Consider the following 24,736-nt stretch of genomic DNA (forward strand, 5'->3'; position numbering starts at 1 on the left):
TGTTTAGAAAGGTAGGACATGTATTTCTATTACTATAAAATTCATAAATGAAGTAGTTAATGGTAGGGTTACCCGTATCCTTTTTGTAGTCACGAATCTTGTATGTGTTCCTAAGAAAAGGAATTTGTCCATTTTTCGAGGTCTCAAAGGGCGTGGAAGCACATAAGAACTCTTGAATGGAAATTGAAAAGAGATGTAGCTCCAGTTCCTTCAGAAATGGTAAGATCTTTGGCGCAAGAAGAAGGGGTTGATCCGTATCATCTTCACTTGGTTCTGCTTCCTCTCTTTTTTTAACAATACCGAGTCGGGTTCTTCTCCTACCAGGGGTGCTGATATCAAAAGTTTTAAAAATGGACATAACTACATACAACTTTTAACAAAAAAGGGGGTGCTCATATCATTTCTAGATTCTTCTTACTCTTTTCTTTTTAAGATAAAAGAAAGTTAAGAAAGAAACCCTACATCTGTTGCTAACTTGCTATTGCTAAGAGAAACCCTCTCCACCTCCGCTCACTCGATCCCTCAATCTTCTTCGTCCATCGATCTCCCGCCGTGAAGAAGAAGAAGACCCTAGTCGCCGTGAAGCCGTGACCTTTCTCCCTTGAAAATCTAAACTTCGTATCCGTTTTACTAACTTGACCATATTAGCCATTTCTTTTATTTTTAGCAACCAAATATGATGTCATCCTCCATCTCACCTCATCAAGGTTGGGCGCCCAAGCATGTGGGCCTTTTGGTTTACTAGAGTTATGCCCTTTCTACTTTGAAAATTTCTCTAATGATATTCGTATATGATTGATCCTTTTGTTTTGTTAGGGTTTCTCCCTTTATCTTTTGAAAGTTTCTCAGTTGAACTTCGTATCTGTTTTATCTTTTTTCGTTTGCTAGGGATTCGCCCTTTCTCATTTGACATTTTTGATTTTTTTGGTTTGCTATGGTTTTGCCATTTCTCCTTTGAAACAGCAAAAAAAATGAAAAAAAAAAAAAAAAGTTGGATAAACCCAGAACCGAACCGATCAAGTTCAGTTATGGTTCTGGTTCGGTTCCACTGTTCAATGGTTCGGTTCTGGTTCCCAATTTTTGGAACCGATAGGGATTGGTTCGGTTCTGGGTATACCCCAAAATTGAACCGAACCATGTCCACCCCTAATTGGCACTGTCATGTTTTAATAATGGAGCGTACTCTCATTTTTTTATTTTTTTATTTTTTTCATTTTTAATGGACTGTGGGGAGCATTTTGGGAATTGTAATAGACAGCTGGTTAAATAAAAAAGACGAGGTGAGTTATGCAGGTGCAAACCCCACGGGTTTATAAACCGATTTCTGCTCAGGTTGGGTTGTTGGCCTTCTGTCAAGTTGGGTTGGGTTACGGTTGGGAAAAGCCAGCCCAATTCAAGTATTGGTTGGGTTAGGGACTTAGGGTTGAAGTCTTGGGCAACCCAACAAAACTTGATATACAACTCAACTCAACTAAGCCTTTGTCCCAAACTAGTTGGGGTCGGCTAATGAATCCTTTAGAAAAAATTTCATGAAGAAGGTGAAAGAATCTACTCAGCTCAAATTGACTAAGTTTAATCATGACACTAGTTGGGTTCGTCTACATGGATCATTTTCTTCCATTCTATCTTATCCAAGGTCATGTTCTCCATTATGTTCCTAGCCCTCAAGTCTTTCTTCATTGTTTCTACTCAAGTTGTTTTCGGTCTGCCCCTACCTCTTTTTACTCCATCAACTTGGCAGGAGTCACTTTTTCTCATCGGAACATCTAAATGCATACGTTAGATATGCTCAAACCATCTTAAGCGGTGCTCTCTCATCTTCAATACCAGTAGCTTAGTGCCAATATCAGTAGCCTTTATATTAGAGACTGTCCCCGTAGCTTAAATATTCGTCATCGTCGCCCAATTAGTAACCGTCTGATCATTTCAAAGGACGAGATTACATGAGGTGAAAACAGGTTGTAAATGGTAAACGGTATCAGCTCTCCCTTTCTCCAATTGTTTTGGGCGAAATCTCGCCGCTCGTAGCCGTGAAAAAATGAGAACGGTTTCCATTTCTCTCGTCTCCTCCTTTCTCAGAAAACTTTCTGTTTTGCAATTGCTGATCGACAATGGAGCACTTTTTCACGTGAAAACAAAGAACGTTTTTCATTGGAGTAATGAATAGCTTATACGTGCAAGATGCTCTGGAAATTAGTTTGCTTCGATGTTTCTTGAAGAAGAAAAAGAACATATTCTTCCACCAAAGAAACCCACCTTCAATCAAGAAAAACTGTTGGACTTTTCATTTCTCTTCCCTTTTTCCCCTTTATTTATCTTTTCCTCCTCACTGAGACATTTATTAGGACTTTCTGACCCAAGGAACACAACTGAACAGAGCGGAAAAGAAATTTTGTAAATAATATTCCATGTGAATAAAATTCCATGGTCAAGTATGTTAACAGTTTTTCTTTAAAAAATACGGAAATTTTAAGATTTTGAAAAGAAATCCATGGAAACCAAGTTTACCAAACACTGGAAAATTCATTTTGCATAAAAAAAATTCCAGAAACCTTTTTCCGTACATCCAAACAGCCCCTTAAATGTCTAAGAGTGTGAGTGAACCAGATCAGCATTGTGGAGTGTCAAATCAACCATTGGGCGCGCCTTGCATGCCTTCATATAATCATATCCCCATATTGTTGCTAGTGTCTTACTTTACACTTAGAGAAATAACAAACACCAACCAGTTTTTAAGCATTGTTTGTAGGTCTGTCAATGGTAAAGGCGCTCAATTTGGGCTGAGACAATTACTCCAAATACGAGAAGAAAATCAGATATCCCTCAACTTGATCTAACAGCATCTCATAAGATGGAAAACAGAGTATGAGGCCCGCGAAGAACTCTTTCAGACATCAAACAAAAAAAAATGAAAAAAGCTTTTCTTTCTTTTCATTCAATTCTATTTCAAATAACAGGGGTGGTGGAAAGCTGAAGCAGACAAGACCCAGTTCATCATCCAAAGGTTTATACCTTGCTCTCTCTAAGCTACAATTTTCAGATTCAATCGACCTATTATCGTCAGCTCTAAGCTAGAGAATCCAAAACTATTACCATTTGAACATAGAGCTGTTCCATGAACCAATGTGGAACCAGTGATTTTTTAGTGCGACCTGCAATCCTGTGAAAGCTCCCACTGTTAATCATATTGCGGAACCCTCCACTTTTTATCAGCTTTACAAGCCCCTTACCATATTTACAGAGGAGGTAATCAAAGTCAGGCATTTGTTAATAAAAACGATGGGAGCTGAGATTTCTGTCAACCTGGAACCATCTGCATGAGTTACGCAAAGATGCCAACAACATCAGGTAAAACATATGCAGCAATTAGTATCAACTATCAGCTATACAAATTTGGTCTAGGTAATCAATATTTTTTTGAAGTGACATTATCTCGAGATCCATTGGTCTGAATATCAAAAATTCTTCATAAAATGCACATAGAAAATTTTCAAAAAATACCAGCACATACGGAAAAAGGAAACAGTAGTTATAAAATGGTGGCTAAATTTCAAGCAAGATCTGAATTTCTAACAGAGAGCTAAATCATCATCTTAATAAATGAGTACAGAGTTTTTGGACGTTATAGCACCTCATGTGATTAGTACCAATTATCAGCTATAGAATTTTTTTTAAGCGACAGTGTCACGAGATCCATTGGTCCGAAATATCAACGACTCTTCGGAAAACGCACATAGAAAGTTTTCAAAAAATGCCACCGCATAAGGAAAAGGGAAACAGTAGCTGTAAATGGCGGCTAAAACTCAAGCGAGATCTGAATTTCTAACAGAGAGCCAAATCATCATCTTAATAAATGAGTAACAAGTTTTTGGATGTTATAGCACCTCATGCTATTGGTATCAAGTATAAACTATCAGCTATAGAAATTTCATCCAGGTAATCGAGAATTTTTTGAAGCGACAGTGCCATAAGATCCATGGTCGGAATATCAACAACTCTTCGGAAAATGCAGATAGAATTTTTTCGAAAAATACCACCACATAAGGAAAAGGGAAACATTAGTTGTAAATGACGGCTAAATCTCAAGCGCGAATTTATAACAGAGAGCCAAATCACCATCTTAATATATGAATAATAAGTTTTTGGACGTTATAGCACCTCGTGCTTGAGTATCTTGACCAAAAAGAAGACCAAAATTGTGATATAAGTTTATTACCAGCTTTGATGCATTTCTGCTTTTCAATGTCAACATTGCTGCTTCTGCAAAAGCTTGTGCTGCTCCTGCCTCGGCTTCTGCAGCTTCTGCCTCCCTTGAGGCTTCTTCAGCTTCTAACATAGCCGCTTCAGCCTCTGCAACTGCTTGAGCGGCAGCTGCGGCAGCTTCCTGTGCACTCATATTTCTCATCTTTGCCAGCTCAGCATCAATCTGAGACTTAGTAAAAGGTTTGTGATCATCTTTTTCAACTCTCGAAGCCTCTCTCTGCCTTCCCTCCATAAATAAAAGCCCAGATGTTCTTCCTTCAGAAAACGACAATCTCGGTGCAATTCGGTACTTACGCTTTACCTATCGAACAAAAGGTGAGACCCAACTTTAGGATTTCAAAACAGAAACACAATGCCACGTAAAATTGACCAAAAATACCATTTATTAAGGAGTCAGGGAAAGACTATGGAAAGAGCCGGCACTTGAACATCGAAATTACACTGTGAGCGTGTAAAATAAAACTTAGTTATTTTTAAGTTTGGCAAGTTGTTGAGATCGCAGATACAAGGGCACTTCATCTAACATGGCTTTCAAAAAAAACTCTGATTATTTACCCCCACCCCACAAACAAAATATATTCTGACAGAGAGAAACCAAAAGGGAATGGGGTTGAGAGTTGGCAGAATTAATTTGATCAATAAAAATGATTCAAGAGATCACCAAAAGAATACCATAGGTGGAATCAAGCAAAACTACAACAAATTCAATGATTCCGAAATATATAAATCCTGAAGCGCAACTCTATAATTAGATGATCATAAAAAAACAGCAAGCACAGTTTAGATTATACGTAAATATATAAATAATTAAGCCCCAACCATATAATTAGACCTCCAGAAAAAACCACAGCAATGACTCAAGAGGTGGATGAGACTTTTGCATCTTGGAGGGGTCAATGCCTATAAGAGCCAACTAAATGTCTTATGAGAAGATAGTCATGGGCTTAATCTTCTGAATTTTTCATGCATGAGTCATTGCAATTATCATGGCCTTGGTTTGATAATGTTTGCGGTTGTTTTTGCTGATCAACTAATTATAGACTTCACCTTCTAGAATTATAAAAATATCGCGTGCCTTCTAGTTTAGTAGCAGATATTCTTTGCAACATTCTTAAGCCGTGAAAGTTCAATTGATTTCGTCAACAGTTTGCTATGATCTTAATCAAATGAAATTTGGAAATGCAGTACCTTAATCAACTTGCCCGTTGATGTCAACGCCTTTAATTTTGCAGACAGGAACCTTTTGAAATTTGGAGGTGCCCAGTATTGATCCTACAAATAAAAAAACTGAGGTGGTTAGAACAGTTTCCAAATGGAAAACTGCGGTAGTTAGAACAGTTTCCAAATGGAAAACTGTGGTAGTTAGAACAGTTTCCAAATGGAAATCAAGTAAAACATCCCTCATACTGAAAAGATATCCAAATTTTGAGAATGGAAAACCAACAATATATATATATATATATATGAGGAAACTGTTAGTGAGCTTAAGCTCACCAAACTTATGGTGAGCTAGCTTGCCCAATCACATGGGGGCCCACTTTGTTAGGATGATCCAAACCATTCATTTGAAAGTCCCTTACATAGATGGGGGGTGTACCAAAAATCAGCTCCATAGGATCATCCTAACCCCTCCATTTGTGGAGGACAAAAATGGACAGACACAGATGATCCTATGGAGCTGATTTTTGGTACACACCATATCTATGATAAGGCCTTGCAAATGAATGGTTTGGATCACTCCCCAAAATGTATATACATATATATATATATATATATATATATATATATATATATATATATATATATAGAGAGAGAGAGAGAGAGAGAGAGAGAGAGAGAGAGAGAGAATAGAGTTCCTAAGGGTGCCCTCATATAGCTTATATGAGGTGGCTCTCACAAAACATAAGGGGCCCACATTGTTAGGATGATCCGAAGCATTCATTTGAAAGGCCCCATCATAGATAGGGTGTGTACAAAAAATCGGCTCCATTGGATCATCCTAACCCCTCCAAAAGTGGGGGCAAAAATGGATAGACACGTTTTGTCCACAAATCTGACCATTTTTTCCCCCACTTTTGGAGGGGTTAGGATGATCCAATGGAGCTGATTTTTTGTACACACCCTATCTATGATGAGGCCTTTCAAATGAATGCTTCGAATCATCCTAACAATGTGGGCCCCTTATGTTTTGTGAGAGCCACCTCATATAAGCTTATATGAGGGCACCCTTAGGAACTCTATTCTCATATATATATATATATATATATATATATATATATATATATATATATATATATATATATATGAGAAAAGTGTAGCTACACATACGTGTAGCTAACTTAGCTACATCGACGCCTTAAAATACAATGGGCCGTACATTGTTTCGGTGATGCAAACCATTCATTTGATGGACCCTCACATAGATAGGGTGTGCCCAAAAAATCAGCTCCACAGGATCATCCCAACCCTACGATTTGTGGAGGCAAAAATGAACGTGTAAAAGCCTTCACAAATCTGTCCATTTTTGCCTCCACAGTTTGAAGGGTTGGGATCATCCGATGGAGCTGATTTTTTGGGCACACCCTATCAATGTGACGGCCTATCAAATGAATGGTTTGGATCACCCAAACAATGTGGGCCCACTGTATTTTAAGCCGTCGGTGTAGCTAAGTTAGCTACACGTATGTGTAGCTTCACTTAACTCTATATATAATTATATATAGGGGAAAGTGATTGTGAGCGGCCCCTCATATAAGCTTATATGAGGTGACCGCTAAAAACATGGTGGGCCCACATTTTTGGGGTGATCCGAACCGGTCATTTGATAGGCCCTGAATTAGATAGAGGGTGCCCAAAAAATCAGCTACATAGGATCATCCCAACTCTTCAAACTGTGGAGGTGAAAGAGGGGAAAATGGGCGGGTATAAATTTGCCTGCTTACCCGTCCATTTTCCCCCTCTTTCACCTCCTTAGTACGAAGGGTTGGGATGATTCTATGGAGCTGATTTTTTGGGCACCCCTTATCTATGTCAGGGCCTATCAAATGACCAGCTCGGATCACCCCAAAAATGTGGGCCCACCATGTTTTTAGCGGTCACCTCATATAAGCTTATATGAAGGGCCGCTCACAATCACTTTCCCCATATATATATATATATATATATATATACACACACACATATAAGCCGCTCACAATCACTTTCCCCACATATATATATATATATATATATATATATATATATATATATATATATATATATATGAGGAAAGTTTTTCTAGTCGGCCGACTAGAGAACCTTCTCTAGTCCGCCGACCAAAAACACAGTGGGCCCATGTTGTTTGGATGATCCAAAGCATTCATTTGATGGGCCCTGGCATAGATATGGTGTGCCCAAAAAATCAGCTCCATAGGATAATCCTAGCCCTTCGATTTGTGGAGGTTAAAAATGGACAGTGGAGGTTAAAAACACAGTGAGCCCACGTTGTTTTGATGATCCAAAGCATTCATTTGATGGGCCCTGACATAGATAGGATGTGCCTAAAAAATCATCTCCATAGAATCATCCTAACCCTTCGATTTATGGAGGTTAAAATGGACGCTTATAAACTCCACAAATCTGTCCATTTTTAACCTCCACAAATCGAAGGGCTAGGATTATCCTATGGAGCTGATTTTTTGGGCACACCATATCTATGCCAGGGCCCATCAAATGAATGCTTTGGATCATCCAAACAACATGGGCCCACTGTGTTTTTGGTCGGCGGACTAGAGAAGCTTCTCTAGTCGGCCGACTAGAAAAACTTTCCTCTATATGTGTGTGTGTGTATATATATATATATATATATAATCTGAGAAATTAGACATGCTTCTAGCAAGAATATAAAGCATTCAACTCTGACAAGGCATAAAGATTCCCAAATTTTCCTAAAATGCATGAACACAACCATACAGGAATCAGTTCCCGGCAGCAAAAGATTTTGCTTAGAACATTCAGTTGAGCTTCCTGGAATTGTTTTTCACCCACAACAGAACGGGCAAGTGATGCCTAGACTTCTCAAGATAATAGGATACACGAGAATTATTGGTAAATTTTCGTAGTCCTGTAACACCAGAGATCAACACGCATGCTTCTGACAGCAGCAAAATTTTACTCAAATGTGCAGTAAGTAGAAAGGGCGAACACTTAAGCCACAATTCAATGGTTTTAGTAATGATGACAGATGAAGACGTATGCACATACATTACAAGGTTTTAAATTTCGGTCCTCACGGAAACGTTTCAGTTTCAGTGGAAATCATGTAAAATGAAGGAAACGTATGAAAACAAATGCAGATGATAGATTTTATTTTATTTTATTTTTATTTTATTTTTTTTGAGCTGGGGCAGATGATAGAATTTAAAGATGAAACTTCAGGAAAGGCTAGAATAAGCACTAATACACACTTAGAAATCATTCTACACACAAATTTCACATGTAGTTCATATAAATATTTATAAATAATGCATGCACCACATTTTCTAAAGGAGTCATTGGCCGACCCCAACTAGTTTGGGACAAAGGCTTATTTGAGTTGAGCATGCACCACATTTTGCATTCACTTCGTATAAATATAATTATATAATACATACTAATATAGTACACAAGTATTACACTTAAAATTTTGGTTTATGCATTTCGGTTTCGGTGGGATGGAAATGGAAATATTTTGGTCGTGTCGGTTTCAGTTAAAAAGTTTGGATATTGATTCAGACTTGAGCTGTTACAAATCAATGACAGGGACAATCAAATTCTAGATAAAAAAATTCTTGTCACTAACTCTGGAGGCCAGGTAGTACAGAGCAGGAGTCGGCAGATATACTACAAAGCAGATAAGTGGAAGCATGCAAAAACCGACAAGCACAAAATAAAGGATGTAGTGAATAGAAAACAAAATTTCTTAACGGACCCAAATCTCCAAACCTTCTTGATTTATTTTTAAAGCAGAAATTCTGGTATGAAATTCCAATATGCTGTATGTAACCAAGATAGATCCTTTGGTTGGTGAATGTAGAAGAATCTGATAATTATGCTATTTAATGATGTGACCATAATAATCTTCCGGCACTGATTATCTGAGAGTGGTTGTAGAGTATATCTCAGACCTAACAAAACATTGAAAACAAAAACTGCAAGAAGGATATACATAACGGAGAAAATATGCAGTCAAAAATAAACATCTTTTGCACATTATCAAAAGTATCATAAACAATGAAGTAACTAATAATGAACTAAATCTCTCTTTCACAAACACGATCAAACATCTCTCCCTCAGAACAATACTCTCAAGGTAATCAAGGACAGGAATACCTCTATATACATTGCAATAGCTGTCTTGTTAGACCCATTAGGCTCCTTCAATTTGGTTATGGCTTCCAATATAAGATTGTCTAGCCTATAAATATGAAAAGGAAGTCAGAAAATGTAAAGAATAGTACAAAATGCAAATAAACAAAATTCGTAGCAGTTACATGCCAAATCAGTACTCAGTAGTCCAACATCCTTGGTGTGTTTCTAAATGACCACATCAACATTTAAGAGCACTGTTTAGGTAAAACTATCGCGTACGTACAGGAAATGATATCTGCATTCCCTTGTTTTGATAATGGCGCTACTCAACTTATTAAGACTTTTAGGCTTGACTGTTGATAGCTTTTAGAAAATTCTAACTGCTACCACACCTTGATCTACACCCTAACATTAGGTTGGCACTACTCAATGTTTCAACCTGATGGTTTATTCCATTAGGCTTAGATGCTCCATATAGTTCATCAGCACACACAAATGCCATTCAACGTTACAAATTGCCTTGCATCGGATGTGGAACGTTTCAAATACTTATGATTCAGAAATATCTTAATTTTGAATATTTTGAAGGATTTTCAAATTTAAAATAATTTTCTAAACAAGTTAAAAAATCTTACAATCTGTAACCTTACAGTACCACAAGTGCAACTTACAAGAATATCCTAATTTTGAATATTTTGAAGGATTTTCAAATTTAAAATAATTTTCTAAACAAATTAAAAAATCTTACAATCTGTAACCTTACAGTACTACAAGTGCAACTTACAAGATGTAACCTTATAGTTCTACAAGTGCAACCTTCAACAAATCAAAAGCCAGCATATACTAATATAATTCTACGATGAATGATCAGAACATGACCCTAACCTTGGAATAGATCTCTTTGTTCCAGAAATCTGCAATGTTCCACTAGAGATTGAAAGAGGCTTAGCATCAACAATTTCATCCTCAAAGCTCTCAACTTCTGTACTGAGGGCCATAGGGTCATCATCATATCCCGGGGTCCGCTGACTCCTTTTCAGCGCTAGCCTAGTCTTCTCCCGTGATCCCCACCCATTTGCTGTCACGCTCATATTTCGCCACTTGTCCTGTCCAGAGGTAAAATCACAAGTCTCAATTCTCAGTTGGATAACCAATTTTACCTAATAAATCAAGGCTAATGGATGTTCATACCTTGAGATCCACGTTTGAGCGCAAAGATAAGACACCGCTGAATTCCGGGTCCCTCAGTATGATGCGCCAGTTGCCCGCACCATGCTTAACCACTCCGGCTTTAAGGGCAGACTCTTCTTCTGATGTCCATTTTTGCTTAGGAGCGCCCATCGACAAGAACCCTGACAACTTTCTAGAAGATTCCAAAGTGGTAAACCTAATATCCTACACCAGTGCATACATCCGAAATAGATAAACAAATCAATAATTATAAACCAAATGGCAGAAGTTCTCCGCAAATGAAGGGAAAATAGACGATTCTACAAAATCAAAACGAAGAGAAAGAGCTAATGAAGGACAGGTCATTATGTTTAATCCCGAAATAATGCAAAAAAATGATAACATAATGAAAATAAGAAATACAAAAAGGAAAAAACCAAAATTCATTCACCTCCATATCGATCCACTAATTCGTGGTAACTCGTCACAATCAAGCAGGGATCCGACTACAGCAAGATAATAAAAACTTTCACTTCAACAAATGCCGGGAGATTCTACTATTTTCCAAACGGAACCAACAATGCATGATGAGAACTCTTTTAAAATATTCAAATGACAATATAAGCAACTTCTAGAACAAAAACAAAAGCATGGTTTGAAAAAACCGGCAATAATTTAAAGATATCCAAATTCAAATTCTACAATACAACAATCCTGGTTTAGAAACTTGATCTCAAAATGTAAAAAGGATCTCTAAACAAAACAGACAGAAAGGATGGAAGAGAATTCTACGACTCTTATCATTCAAAAAAAAAATCTAGGACTCAAAAACAAACTTCAAAGACACCCAAATTCTTCCCAAATGAAACGCTAAAATCACCACAAAACTTAAGAATATCCAACCTTGAGATAAGAAAAATGATTCTTAACAGAACTGAAAATCATAACCATTAAACAACAGCAGCAGCAGCAAACAAAAAAAACAAAATTCCAGCGAAATCAGCGGATATATAAACCTAAGAGAGTATGGAATAGGACGAGAGCAGATAAAGAGTTTTTTTTTTTTTTTCAATTTCTAACAACTGAGTAGGGAAACCCACAATGCAAATCAACAGAAAATTTGATCACAAGCAAACAAAAGCTAATATTCGGAAAAAACTTAATCCGTCGTCAGCAAATAACCAAAATAGATAGAAATAAACAAAAGTAAACGCAATTGAATTGGCAAACCCTAACTCTCTCCAATACAATTATAAAATAATCAGAAAATTAATAAATCCGATTGGACCAAATTGGAAACGGATTTTCAGTCGTTGTAACAAAACAATGAACGGATACAGAAATTTAACCAGAATTTGTAGGGTAGAAAAAAATCAATCAATTCAAAAGTAACGGACAAGATTGAATTGATAAACCCTAACTCTTCATAAACGCTATCACAAAAAGGAACCTTGAACAATTGGCTACAACGAGAAGAATGAAATGGTATTGAAAAAACCCTAATTTTGCCCAAACCCAATCCTAAAATCAATAAATTAAACCACAAAACACGGTTCCAAAGCTTATTTTCATAAAAATAAAAAAATAAACTAAATGAGAATAATTAGAAAAAAGTGGAAAATAACGAGAAAGAACAACCTCGTATTGTGGCCATGATTGAATTTTGAATTTCTAAACCGAATTTCCAGGGTTGATTTTTGTGGCCTGTCTTTGTCAGCGATGCCCTAGCAAGAGAAAAAACCCAATTTCATGGATGTTTGTTTGTTTCCTTTTTTGTTGTAACCGAGTAGGGGACCGAGTGTGGAACCGAACAATAGCGAATCCCCACGTTAGCAATCCTACTCCTTGAATTTTGCTTTATTATCCTTGAAATGGCAAAACTACCCTCCCATGCCATGTGGCATGTAGGAATTTGTTCAGTTCCACTCCTGGTTCCACTCTCTGTCTCCATATGCGCACTATTTCTTTTTGTTTTGTTTATGATCTTTTACCAAAGTAGCACACTGTCTCGCCCAAATTACCAAGTTGTTTAGGGCATGTATTGGCAACCATGAAAAAGTATTCCATGGAATATTATTATTGGGGTCAATTATGGCTTGTGAGAGAATGGGACGACGGGTAGAGACATTAGAGGGTCGGTGTGAGGTAGGGGTAGCAAAATTGGCCGAACCGAAAGGGTCGGTGTGAGGTAGGGGTGGCATAATTGGCTGAACCGAACCGAATCCGCAAATCAGTTTGATGTAACTAAACCAATTCAGATTTTGGTTCCGTTTCGGTTCGGTAGAACCAAACCAATTTAAATTTCATGTCAGTTCGATTTGGGGGTCAAACCGAACCTTTGCCAAGAGGTAACTAAAAAAATGCCCCCGATTTCCAATGATTGGGAGTAAGGGGAGGTAAAATTGGCTGAACCAAACCAGAACTAAATCGAAAATTTGGTTTCGGTTTGGTTTGACCAAACCGATTCAAATTTCAGTTCGGTTCGATTTGGGAGTCAAACTGAATCGTTGCGAAGAGGCAACTAAAAAATGCACCCCTTTCTATTACCTGGGAAGGGGAGCATGAAAAGCCCCAAGGGGGACCGTGAAAAGTCAAAAGGTAACCAAAATGAATGGTAACCTAGTGCGAGAGGGGTAACCTAAAAAATAAAAACAATTTGAAGTGGTGTTTTACTGTTTTTGTTCCGGAAATGATAAATGCACCCCTTTTCATTACCTGGGACACCCAGCTACAGTGTATCTTTGACTGCAAAGGGGCTGATGTACTTCACATTTGAAATAATGAAGTACCTGATTGCCACGTACAATGCAGCTGGGTGTCCCAAGTGAAGAAAAGGGGCGCATTTATCATTTCCCTTTTGTTCTCATTGTTTTTTAAAGGATTTTAGCCCATAAATATTCCATGAAATATTTTTCATAGCTGTCGGACCAAACTTAGTTGTTTTGCACAGAGATAAACTCTAAAATATTTTTCATGTTTGCCAAACATGACAATGACTACTCGCACTCTCCAGTTTTTTGAACAAGTGAAACAGGCAGAAGAGAATCTCTTGGTTGATGGGTTTTTTTTTTCCAGGATTTATGTGGGTAAAGGTTTAGTGGTCACATCAGCTTTTTCTTGCTGACATCAGGAAAATCTTGTCTTGAAAATGGTGTTCTCTCTTTCTCTCTCTACCCTCTCTCTCCACTCATCATAATATATTTCTCTAATTAATGCTTGTCCCCTCTTTTGTCTCCTACCTTTACCCACATAAATCCCAGGGAAAAAAAAACCCATCAACCAAACAGAGTAACAGTGACTTTGTTTGCTAGGCTTTATTCAGCCGACCCACTATTCCACTGGAATTTGCCACACTTTCCAGTGGAAAGCTGTAAATGAGAGTTTAGTTGCCGCATTTCAGCTAAAAAGCATTTTCTACATGGCTGACGTGGATTTCCTGCTGCCCATGTGGATAGGCAAAATCTTCCTTTGAAAACCTCTTCTTTGAGAGGGGATTTTGGCTAAAATCAATTGGAATCCATATGTTGGGACTCGTGAAAGGCTGAAAGCTGAAAAATGGACTTTACATTGTATGTGGTACGTTGACCATTCGTTTTCCAGCACCAAAGAACACCAGAATATTGTTTCAAGGAATTTCCAGCAACTTTCTGGGCAAGAGAACACCCAGATTCCCATTTCCAGCAACTTTCCACCCAACTTTCCAACTAAATGAACACCCAATTAGGGTGTGTTTGGCGTACCGTTTGAAACGCCGTTTTGGTTCAAAACTGCGTTTCCATGTTTGGTTGGCCAGATCAAAATAGCGTTTTAAACGGCAAACAGAGGTATTGTGTGTTTGGTTGCAAATGCCCCAAAACAGAGTTTTAGTGGTAAAATGACCAAAAAGGGCATTGTTTTAGGGAAGTTGCAGAGAGAGAGAGAGGAGGGGGAGGGGGGGGGGGGTTAGGGCAAAAAAAGAAGGTGTAAAAATGGATTATGGTGAGGACAAACACGTAAAAACCCACAGCCCAAAAACTCCATTCAAAATGCCGTTTTGCAAACAGACCCCCCCCCCCCCCCCCTCTCTCAATTTGCAAAACGCTGTTTTGAGGGTTCAAAACGGTGGCTGCGCACCCAAATACTCCCAAACGGCTGTTTGGCCCCAAAACGGTGTTTCAAACGCGAAACGGTGTTTTAAACGGTACGCGAAACATGCACTTAATAGGCTTTACTTTCATTATTTTTCAATTCTTTTCCATTTGCCACGTCACTTTCCTTTCCATTCTTCTCATTCTCACGCCAAATTTAGCAACTGAATGGATCCATAGAGATTCCAAGTCATGCTTGCCAAACACCATTACTTTCCTTTTCATATTCTTCAAACGTAAAAAATACAAAGCGCTACAAAATTCGATTCTCTACAAAAGGAACTGAGTCGTGTCAAATTTTCCCATGCAAGATAAATCTCTCTTCAATAGAAGACAATCAAAGTAATAGACTATTCAATGATTCGTGTCCAATAATATATCCTTATCAGCATCATAGAATCTACTTTCTATATATTGGGTTAATATGACCATTAAATCATCCAAGTCTGATAAAAGTTTCTATCTGCATAAAATCCATATTAATTCCTTATCAAGCAATATGATTGTCGGATCATTTGTGTTTGATAAAATATCCTTACTGGTGTGAAATTCCTATTGACATAAATTCCCTATGGTGTATGTGTACAGAGCCATATAAGCTATGTTGGTATTTTAAAACAAAAGTGACCCTTGTTGGTATTTTACAAAGTTGTTTTGTTTAAAAAAAGAAGCCACTTTGGTTTTGAAAAATGTGTTTGCTCACTTCCTTCACAAAAGCGAATAGTCCCGCATTAAAAAGTGAAGAAAAGCTTCATGGGTTTATATAGCTTTTCACTTCAATGAGAAGAGGAGAAGGGGGGCCTACACGGATGAGCCACCAAGTGGACCCGGTGGGCTTTTGGCTATACCACATGCGCGCGCCGCTCCGCTCGACCCTGCTCGTGTGAGACAGGGTTTTTCCTTCCAATGTATTTTAATTTTTGTTTCTGTCCGTTTAACTTCCTTTACCTTCACCGTTGTTTATGTCTATTTAACTTCCCTTTACCTTCGTCGTTCTTCAAAAAGAACATCGACTTTATTAAGGTAAGTCGGCTTACTAGAACATCGAATAACTGGGTAAATAACGATGCCAATAATTTACGAATAACTGCATCGTTCCTGAACGTTGTGGCTGTTGGGAAGCGACCTTTCTCTTCTGTAACGTCTTTTGAACGGCTCTTTTTTTAAATGGGGTCTTTACTCCATTAAAGGGTGTGTTGAATGGACACATTTTGGTTTATAAAAGAGAAAATTCTCTGTTTTTTCTTATATAACACAACAACAAAACAGAAAACCATTGCAGCAGTTTACTGTTTCTTCTTGTTTTCTATTACTTTACTGTAAATAGAGTTTTTTTGCTTCCTCTTCTATTTTACGTATTTTGTCGGGCAATTGGAGTGTTCGAGTGGTTCGAATCTCTTTGATCGTGCAGTTCTTGGAGATTGACGGTGCATCAGGCTGTTGTATCCTCGGGGTGATTACAGCCAGTAATCTGCTGCATCGGAATTAGTTTCTGCAAGTTCACCTTAAAGAGAGCGACATAGTCCATGCCTCATCTCACCGCACCGGAAAAGGTTTCACTAACAATATTTGTTTGTTTTTCTGTTCCTCAAGAGAAATCTGGTAAGCCGTATTATTCCTTAATTCCACAACAAGCTACTTATTTCCTTTCCATACATTTTAACTATTTAATGAAATAATTTGAATATGTATATAAAACTGAACGAGTTTCTTCCTCTCTTTCTCTACACAACTTTTTTTCTTTTATATTCGTTCTAGGTGATAATTTCTTCATTTTTTTTTATTATTCATTATGCGTGTTTTTTCTCTAATGATAGCTAGTTGAATTTTAGTTTTGCTAATAGGGATATTTTATCAGGAGTTAGATGTATCTTTTTAAGAATTGGAGAATTTAATGTGTATTTGTTGTTGCACTTCGACGGGGATCTAAACCTATTTTGAAGACACGAACTTGAACCTTAGAAAATCCATATGAGGAGCATTTTTAAGCGTGATCCCGCGAACCACCATCACTCTCTTCTCCAACAAAAATCACTATGCCCCAGTGAAGAGATAGATATAGTATTTGAGGGTCCAAGACTCCAAGGATTCTCTATGATATTTCTCACACAAGAACACCTTATCCACTTCCAAAAAAGCACCAATCAGATCCTGACATGTCAGCACCAAGCATCTAACTGAAATCCAAGTTCCATCAGGAGCCACAACTATTTCATGTGGTTGTGCTTTTCAACCTAACTCAGTGACTTAAAATCTAGTCCTATCCCAAATCAGGGGAAAAAAATTAGGAAAGAAAAAACAAAGAAGCTATTATCGTCTGATCTTCAGCCATGGCAGCTAAACTGACCTCTGCAACTGCTGTGATGACTTCTCTTCCTCATTTCAATGGCTTGAAGTCTAAACCATATATTGTCCCTGCACAGAGTCTGGTGAGCTTCACTTGCCCATTTCAATTTCTTCTTTGGATTGTGGTTTTCTTAGTTCTATAAATGGATGGTTCTTTTCAGTCTAACACATTTTTTTCTGGGTGAGTGAAGTGTAATGCCCCAAGTGGTAGTGATTCTTGAAATTTTCAATTTCATGAGTTTGTATTGTAGTCAAATGTAGGGATTAAGGGGTCTGTGTATTTCTCAACTTTCTGGTTTCTTAAATACATAGTGAATTGAGATATTAAACTGAGTGGCTGTAGATTTCTTAGTATTGCATTTATTAAAATGGAATACCTATGAGCATCAGAATACTAATCTCATAAAGGTAGTTTAATTGCATAATTTCATAGTCAAGCAATCATCTTTAAGCACTCTGGGCATCCAAGGCTTTATCTAAATTGTGATTCAAACTAGGCTTTTGTGAGCCCAAGCATAGAAAATAGAAAAACACTTTAAACAAGCCATTCAGTATTTACTTTTATGAACTTTTTGTGGTCACTTAATGACTTATCGGCGTTCTTATTTTCTTTTCTTTTTTCTTCTTGCAATGTGTTATTATTGGCAGGCAACACTTCAACCACTCAGGCGCAAGGGAAATGGAGCTCTTGGGGCTCGTTGTGACTTCATTGGCTCGCCCACAAATCTTGTAAGCAAATGTACACATGAAAATGGCAAGTGCTAGGCTCAAATTATACATACAAAAAAAAAAAAAAAAAAAAAGGATTTGCCAGCACCATCGCAAAAGGCATTTCTCGGATGTGCTGTGTTGCATGTGAGAGCAGCCAGGCTCACTTTTCAGCAGATTTTGTCTTCATTCACGAGGTGGCTGCTCTCACATGCGACATCCCATCCGTGAAATGCCTTCTGACATGGACGCTAGCAAATCCTCCTAAAAAAATACGTGTTTAATGACAATTATTAGGATGTAAAATAGAGCCAACGGTTAAAAATGTATGCATAAAGAAATTTACATCTATAAGTATAATAGCTATTGAGAATTTACATGTATAAGATATTTGAGAGCTATACATAAATTCGTTTATAAGGTATTTTAAATTTATAAGTAAAAGAACACTTACAATGCGTGTAAAACAAATTTTACATCCCATTATACACTTAAAACTCATTATACACTTAAAACGGGCATCACATTCTATACCCATCTCACGAAACAGAGCCTAAAAAACATGTTCTGAAAACAGTTTATTCTTCCCAATGGTCAGATAATGGTGACTTCCACAAGCTTGATGCTGTTTGCTGGAAGGTTTGGTTTGGCTCCATCTGCTAACAGGAAGGCCACTGCAGGTTTGAAGCTTGAAGGAAGGGACTCTGGGTTACAGACAGGAGATCCTGCTGGTTTTACTCTAGCAGATACAGCTGCTTGTGGAAGTGTAGGCCACATCATTGGTGTTGGAGTTGTTCTTGGCCTTAAAAACTTGGGTGTAATATAAAATGCCTGTAGATTTCTCATACTCTTCTCGTTTTCAGAGATGTGCATGATTCTTCGTTTGTGTAAGCCTCTCTATGTTCTCCTACACTATTAATATGGAAACCGAGATGTTGTGGCGTTAAATTATTTGTTCGGTTACCCTACCCTTACTCAAAAATATAATGTCGTACTTAATAAAAACGATGTCTATTTTGAAATAGTATTATTTTTGGGGTCAGACGATTGGCGAGGGATAATTGGCAGTTGCAGTAATAGAGTAATAGGCAAGTAGCTGACGATAGAGTGTGGTGTGAAGATCCTTCCATCTCTTCACTTCAGAGCTAAATAAATAGGGGAGTGAAAAATCGGCCCCCTATGTGTCTCTCTCTTCTCTCTCTAATCCAAAGGAGAGAGAAAGACACATGGGAGTCGATTTAAGATATTTGGGGGTCGCCCAATAAATATTACTATATCCAAAGAAAAATGAATATTAAAAGAAGGGCAGCGATATTTCCCAATCCCCCCCCCCCCCCCCTCCAAAATCGAATTACCATGACTGCTGACTCAAATCAACTACAGGCTTTAATTTCTCTTTAATGAAGAAGCAAGAAAATGATTCTTTTGATTCCACTATTTCTTGTCAGAATTGATCATAGATTTCAACACAAAGTTGGACGTACAATTGATGTAGACAGACTGGAGCCTGAAGGGGAAGCAGATCTCGATATGGTTTGGCAGCTCCAAAACAAAGAAGCTCAATTCTTCTTAAATTCGGATTCGGTTGAACTAGCTATCACTGGGACAGTCCTTTGAAACCACAATCATTGAGCTGAATTTGTGCTTTCTCTGTTTAAGGACCTATAACAGCCTCCCATCAGCTGCACATAGTTCGGTATGGTCGGAGTCCCACACATGGTGACTTTGTCGAATTGGGAGGAGCAGTAGTTATTATTGAGGGTTAATCAATTGAGGAACCGGGGACCCAATTAACATTAAAAACTTTTCATTGCATACCGGTGGAGTATTCACAGGTGGTACTGCAGAAAAACAAAATTAAATGACGATTCGGTACTCTGGCAATGTTCTGGTGGTACCTCTCGGGTTTCCAAGCTTTGTAACACCTCAATATTAATGTACCGAGGATTCCATGAGAAAATAAGGTCTCTGTACCCCTTTAAAATTTGGCTAAGGCAATGGCAATGTGCAGAATTTTAGTAAAATTTGAGGGTAAATGTAATCACTTGATTCCCCTCTTTCTAGCTTAAGAACATGGTATTATAGAGGCTCATGCTCCAATGAACGATAACATGAATTTTCAAGTCAAACAGAGATTTCAACTCCAAACTTGATACACCGTAAATTAGTGGGCTGAAAGCTGCTGTCTGAAAATGTTCTAATAAAAAAGACAATGAACATTGATCTTGGGTGAATAACTTTGAGAAAACACTCTTATATATGCGGAAATGGTGAAAAATGCATAAAATTCACCTTGATGTTATATTTCCTTGTTTCTCCGGGCTTCTTGCCATCGATTGCAAACCTGGAAATCGGGGAAGACAGGAAAATCGTTAAAACCATGGTGTCCTCACTTCACATCCGAAAGGCTGATGGGATGCTGCCGACCTATTAGTTCCCTTCTCGTTTCAAGGGAAGTTAGAAATGAGGGAGAGATGCATACAATTCAAAGAATAGAAACTGCCCAAGTCTCATTCTCCCACTCTCCCCTTCATGTTTGTTTCCACTCCCATTTTGGGAGTTCGGTTGTTCTTAAACACTCTGATTCTTTTTACCATGGGCCCATCAATCCTAGCTGTTGATCTTTTCCTGGGCCACCTCAGGCAAGGATTTATAATTAGACCCCGAAGGAATTGATAACGAGGTTCACTACAACCATTTTCAATGGAGCCAACTTTCACCCGTTCCAGATTTTATTAACCGCTTACAAAACCTATTTGATTTCCATGGGCTAGATCTGCTTGAGCGTGCTCTCTGTACAATAGAAACAGAAATGCATGGAGAAAGACAGGCATTCATTTAATTGAATTTTAGTCAAAATAGAGCATCTCAAGCATGCAAGATCCACCATTCATGAACCATAAGAACCAGATTATGATGCAAGCTTTTAGGAAATTTAAAGATCTACAATTGCATCCAAAATACCGCCACCTTCATAGACTGGACTTTACTTTTCCCAAAGAATGCTTAAGCTTCTAAACAGAGAAAACCGATTCAAAGGCAAAGGCAGGAAATAGAGTGGGCTTTCATCTCTTCTATACCAAATCTCTAATTACATGCAACAACCTCCTAATGTCTTCTACAAAATTTTTGAATCATTTAGGGTCCGTTTGGATACCTCATATTTTGAATTTGGATTTGGAATTGAGATTTGAATACAAAATGAATAGATCCGGCAGCTGGTGAGGGAAAAGGGTACTTCCTACTACTGCAGGGGAGAGGTTGAGGAGCCTAAAGAGTGAAGGAAACCGCTAGATTTGTAGATTTCCAATTAATTATTTCCACAGCTTATTTGGAAATATGATTTTTTTCACCGTCAGTTCGCTAAATTGGAAACTCAAAGATTTGATCCGATCCAAATCAGAACACAAAAAGGGCTGCAAATGTGAGAAATCCAAATCAAATTCTTCCCAGCAACCAAACGGGCCCTTGCAAAAAACACAAATTGAAACCTTCCAAGAAGAGGGAGAAATTTTGTTTTTTTTAGGAAGACAAAGCTTGATCTTGAATTAGTTTTTCCCTCCAGGTTGTTCACATAACATTTAACATAGCTAAGGGTACAATCTCGAGATTTAACAGCCCCTCCTTCATGTTAAATCAAAACTAAAAAACTTTATATCTACAAAAAAGTGTTAATCAGAACAATCGACGGATGAAACTCCTTATTTTGAAATAGATTTTGATATGCAATGTAAACAGGAAAAAAAGTAACAGGAAGCTTATGAGAAGCAACTAGTGTCGCAAGGCCTGTTTTATTTTCATTTCTGCCTTTTTTACGAGAAGCCCAGCTACAAACATTCAGACAGGGCATCAGATACCAAAAGGCAACTCGATCAGAAATGAAATACAAGAGACTTCAAAATAAATAAACAAAAAACTATAAAGTTTCACAATAGATAATAGAATTAGTGCATTCTCAGCCGACAGATGGTGATTTCATGAAATTAATCATAGCCAAACTCATCAATTATTCTATATTTTCATCATCGAATGCGCTTTTTTAATTTAAAATTAAATAAAAAACTGATGAAAAATTTGATGCAGGAGAGATCAGATGGTAGTGCGTGTAAATATTCATCACGCGGTGTACAGACTAAAATGGATAGGTATCATCACGCCTCTCTGCATTGTTGAAGATCTAAACACAAACACATCGGTTCATAGATTGGAAAAATCAAGAAAATTCAAAAAAGAAAAAAAGATGAGATTTTATTTTAGGAATCAAATAATCTAGTCGATCACCATATGGCATCGATTGATGCTTGTAAGACTCGGGCGACAATAACTATCATCACATTCGTAAATACGAAAATAAAAGATCTGAGATTAGATGGATTATTATCTTCAGTAAAAGAGTTTCTTTTCTTCAGAGAAAAAATAAGATGCCCTAACTGATGAAAAACAGAGCAAGAAATCATGAGATTTACAAAGAAAAAATTCTTCGTTGATGAAGATTTAGGGATAGGGAACTAGGATCTCCTGTTGATGAGGCATTGCATTAGGAAACTAAAATCTACTTAAAATCGGTTTCCACTAATTTTCCCTCTTTTTTCAGGATAATAGTTTCAGGGCCTTAGGAAAAACTCTTTAATGGAAAGAGAAATCGCTGGAAAAAAAAAGAGAGAAGATTAGATAAAACCGAAGAAAGGAGACGAAGTAATATGAAAACTAACAAATTTCTCAAAGAAATTGCTCAAATCAGCGACGGATTAGGGTTAAGAACATGGGAAAAACGGAGTAGAGGACGAGAGGAGAAAGGCTAGGCGCAGCGCAGGGATGACTAGTGAGGTGAAATTAGAGTGACAGGAGAAGTAGAGGCGGAGGGTTTTTAAAGGAGAAAATTAGGGTTTGTGGTTTCTAGTGTTTTTCTTTCTATTTATATGGGTTTGGTTCGGATCCTCAATAGTCTATCGAACGGGTTGGAATCGGGTCCTCAAAAGTCTGCCGATTGGACGGTTAGGATCATCCCGCTCGGTTCCATTTCGCTATTCACTTGCTATACGAGCCCTCTCTCTCATATTTGGATGATCTAAGCCATTCATTTGTTGTCTGATAGGTTGTGGCCCAAAAATATTCTCCGTAGAATGATCCTAACCGCACAACCTATCAATCTAGCCCTCCGGGCTCCGCCCCTCCGAGACCCAGCAATGGCCGGAGCCTTGTGCATTGAGCTGCCCTTTAACTTATCTATCATGAGACCAACCAATGAATAGTTTAGATCATCTAAATAACTAGATGCAACAAACTACGGAGCAAACTACGGCTTTCAAGCAGCAAACGTAAGCTTTCAAGCCCCTTTACTAGTAATGGCGCTAGCGAACCAAGGCGCGCTAGCGCACTAACGTTTTCCCTTTACAATACAGGGCGTTAGCGCCCTTACGTTTTCTGATCACCCCCGAGATAAGAGATTGATTCGATTGACTTGAGCCAGTACGATGCCCTTCCTTCATTGATGGAGGCAACAGCAAATAAGTGGGATCCCAAAACTTTTTTTTTCCGAGTTTTTCTTTGGTGCCCGAGCTTATGTCTTGTGTGGCCAGTACCGCCCTTCATATTTGATCCAACTGTAGCCCACTTTTAAGAGGCTGTGGATCAAATCAAGGGCGGTACCCCCATGCCAGACATCACAAGCACGCACCATTTTACAGCCCCCTTGTGTGCGAATGGACATTCAATGACATTTGGCAAAAAACTCATATTTTTATCCCACGTAAGTCAATTTTCATAGCCGACCCCAACTAGTTTGGGACAAAGGCGTAGTTGAGTTCAGTTCAGTTCAGTCAATTTTCATGCAACCAAATGTACCCCCAACCAAATGTACCCCCGATGATTCATGATTTGGAACCCCCACTTGGTGAGCCCTAAGCCCAGCCTTACAGTACCCCTGCACACAAGGGATTTATACCTCATGTTACTAATGTGATGGGGCCACCGTTTCACACCTTGTGTTTTTTATGTGATGAGGCCTACCATTTTACACCTCATGTTTTGACGGGCAGAGGTCCACCATCTCTACCCAAACCAACGCATTTGGGTTTGGTTCACCATCTTACACCGATGGATAGTATGGGCTGGAATACTAGTTATTTAAAAAAGACTCTAATCAACCCATGATCAACACTTCTTAGATACATTCTAGAGGCGTCAGTGAAACCAGACTCATGCAGGTGGCATGTTTACAATAGAGATCAACTTGATCCAACGAATCTGTTTACATCCATTTTGGCTTATATTGGTCACATATAGCGGAATTACCAAATTGCAGTCTGCGCGGGCTGCGCCAAGTAAGTTATACGCTACGTTGGCACCTAATGAACGTGTAGGAGAATGTGCATACATTAGAACCTAAAGGGATGGGCTATTATTGAAAATCTTATCGGGGCATGTTCACCTTTAATGAAGACAATGGAATGGGATTGAATTATCAAGTAGCTGTTATGTTTGGAGTGATTCAAGAATGTGTTACAATTGTTGCCAATCATGGGAACGTGGATAATAGCCACCTGGACTGCAGAGGATGTGAGAATAAAGAAGCCATAGCCCGTACGTGTGTGGGGCTTTGGCTGTCATGGGTGTGCTCCCAAGTCACGAGAGTTCAAATCCCCTCGGGCTTACCCCGATGCGGGTGGTTTACATGTGATTGCGAGCATCCATAGGGAATAGCCTGACCTAAAAAAGGGGGTGGGGATACCCTATGTCATAAAAAAATAAAAGAGACATGGCGTTGACAAAACTAAATCAACAACCCTTATTAA

At 38.2% G+C, this 24,736-nt stretch overlaps 3 protein-coding genes and 4 non-coding genes across 11 annotated transcripts in view; 1 reads left to right on the forward strand and 6 right to left on the reverse strand.

The window, feature by feature from the left end:
- Positions 1 to 24,736, reverse strand: part of LOC143892817 (putative MYST-like histone acetyltransferase 1) — a 55,551-nt gene that overhangs the window by 13,488 nt on the left and 17,327 nt on the right. The window lies entirely within an intron of this gene.
- On the reverse strand, positions 2,867 to 12,552 carry LOC143892816 (telomere repeat-binding factor 1-like). Of its 2 annotated transcripts, XM_077397691.1 has the most exons (8): positions 12,400 to 12,494; positions 11,213 to 11,267; positions 10,783 to 10,986; positions 10,477 to 10,697; positions 9,613 to 9,697; positions 5,452 to 5,535; positions 4,217 to 4,564; positions 2,867 to 3,313 (listed from the first exon to the last, which is right to left on the reverse strand). In XM_077397691.1, the coding sequence occupies exons 2-8, from the start codon at positions 11,216 to 11,218 to the stop codon at positions 3,299 to 3,301; spliced, it is 963 nt and encodes a 320-aa protein (XP_077253806.1). In that variant the 5' UTR covers positions 11,219 to 11,267; positions 12,400 to 12,494; the 3' UTR covers positions 2,867 to 3,298. The 2 variants fall into 2 exon arrangements, with proteins under 2 accessions (XP_077253806.1, XP_077253807.1); XM_077397692.1 differs by lacking the exon at positions 11,213 to 11,267 and having other exon boundaries at positions 12,400 to 12,552.
- Positions 17,121 to 18,890, forward strand: PSAK (photosystem I subunit K). Of its 2 annotated transcripts, none has more exons than XM_077397700.1 (3): positions 17,121 to 17,317; positions 17,883 to 17,988; positions 18,623 to 18,890. In XM_077397700.1, exons 1-3 carry the CDS (start codon positions 17,219 to 17,221, stop codon positions 18,766 to 18,768), a joined length of 351 nt encoding a protein of 116 aa, XP_077253815.1. In that variant the 5' UTR covers positions 17,121 to 17,218; the 3' UTR covers positions 18,769 to 18,890. The 2 variants fall into 2 exon arrangements, with proteins under 2 accessions (XP_077253815.1, XP_077253814.1); XM_077397699.1 differs by having other exon boundaries at positions 17,128 to 17,317; positions 17,883 to 17,963; positions 18,541 to 18,890.
- Positions 21,669 to 21,811, reverse strand: LOC143847641 (small nucleolar RNA F1/F2/snoR5a). The gene has a single exon (XR_013235167.1). It is a non-coding gene; the product is annotated as a small nucleolar RNA F1/F2/snoR5a (small nucleolar RNA).
- LOC143847616 (small nucleolar RNA Z196/R39/R59 family) lies at positions 21,891 to 21,976 on the reverse strand. The gene has a single exon (XR_013235143.1). It is a non-coding gene; the product is annotated as a small nucleolar RNA Z196/R39/R59 family (small nucleolar RNA).
- On the reverse strand, positions 22,026 to 22,104 carry LOC143847610 (small nucleolar RNA Z195/SNORD33/SNORD32 family). The gene has a single exon (XR_013235138.1). It is a non-coding gene; the product is annotated as a small nucleolar RNA Z195/SNORD33/SNORD32 family (small nucleolar RNA).
- Positions 22,200 to 22,280, reverse strand: LOC143847663 (small nucleolar RNA U31b). Its single transcript, XR_013235185.1, has one exon. It is a non-coding gene; the product is annotated as a small nucleolar RNA U31b (small nucleolar RNA).

Source organism: Tasmannia lanceolata, unplaced genomic scaffold (genome assembly GCF_043159265.1).
Source record: "Tasmannia lanceolata isolate RefF3 unplaced genomic scaffold, GAP_Taslan_0.1 ptg000015l, whole genome shotgun sequence".
NCBI classification, from domain to species: domain Eukaryota; kingdom Viridiplantae; phylum Streptophyta; class Magnoliopsida; order Canellales; family Winteraceae; genus Tasmannia; species Tasmannia lanceolata.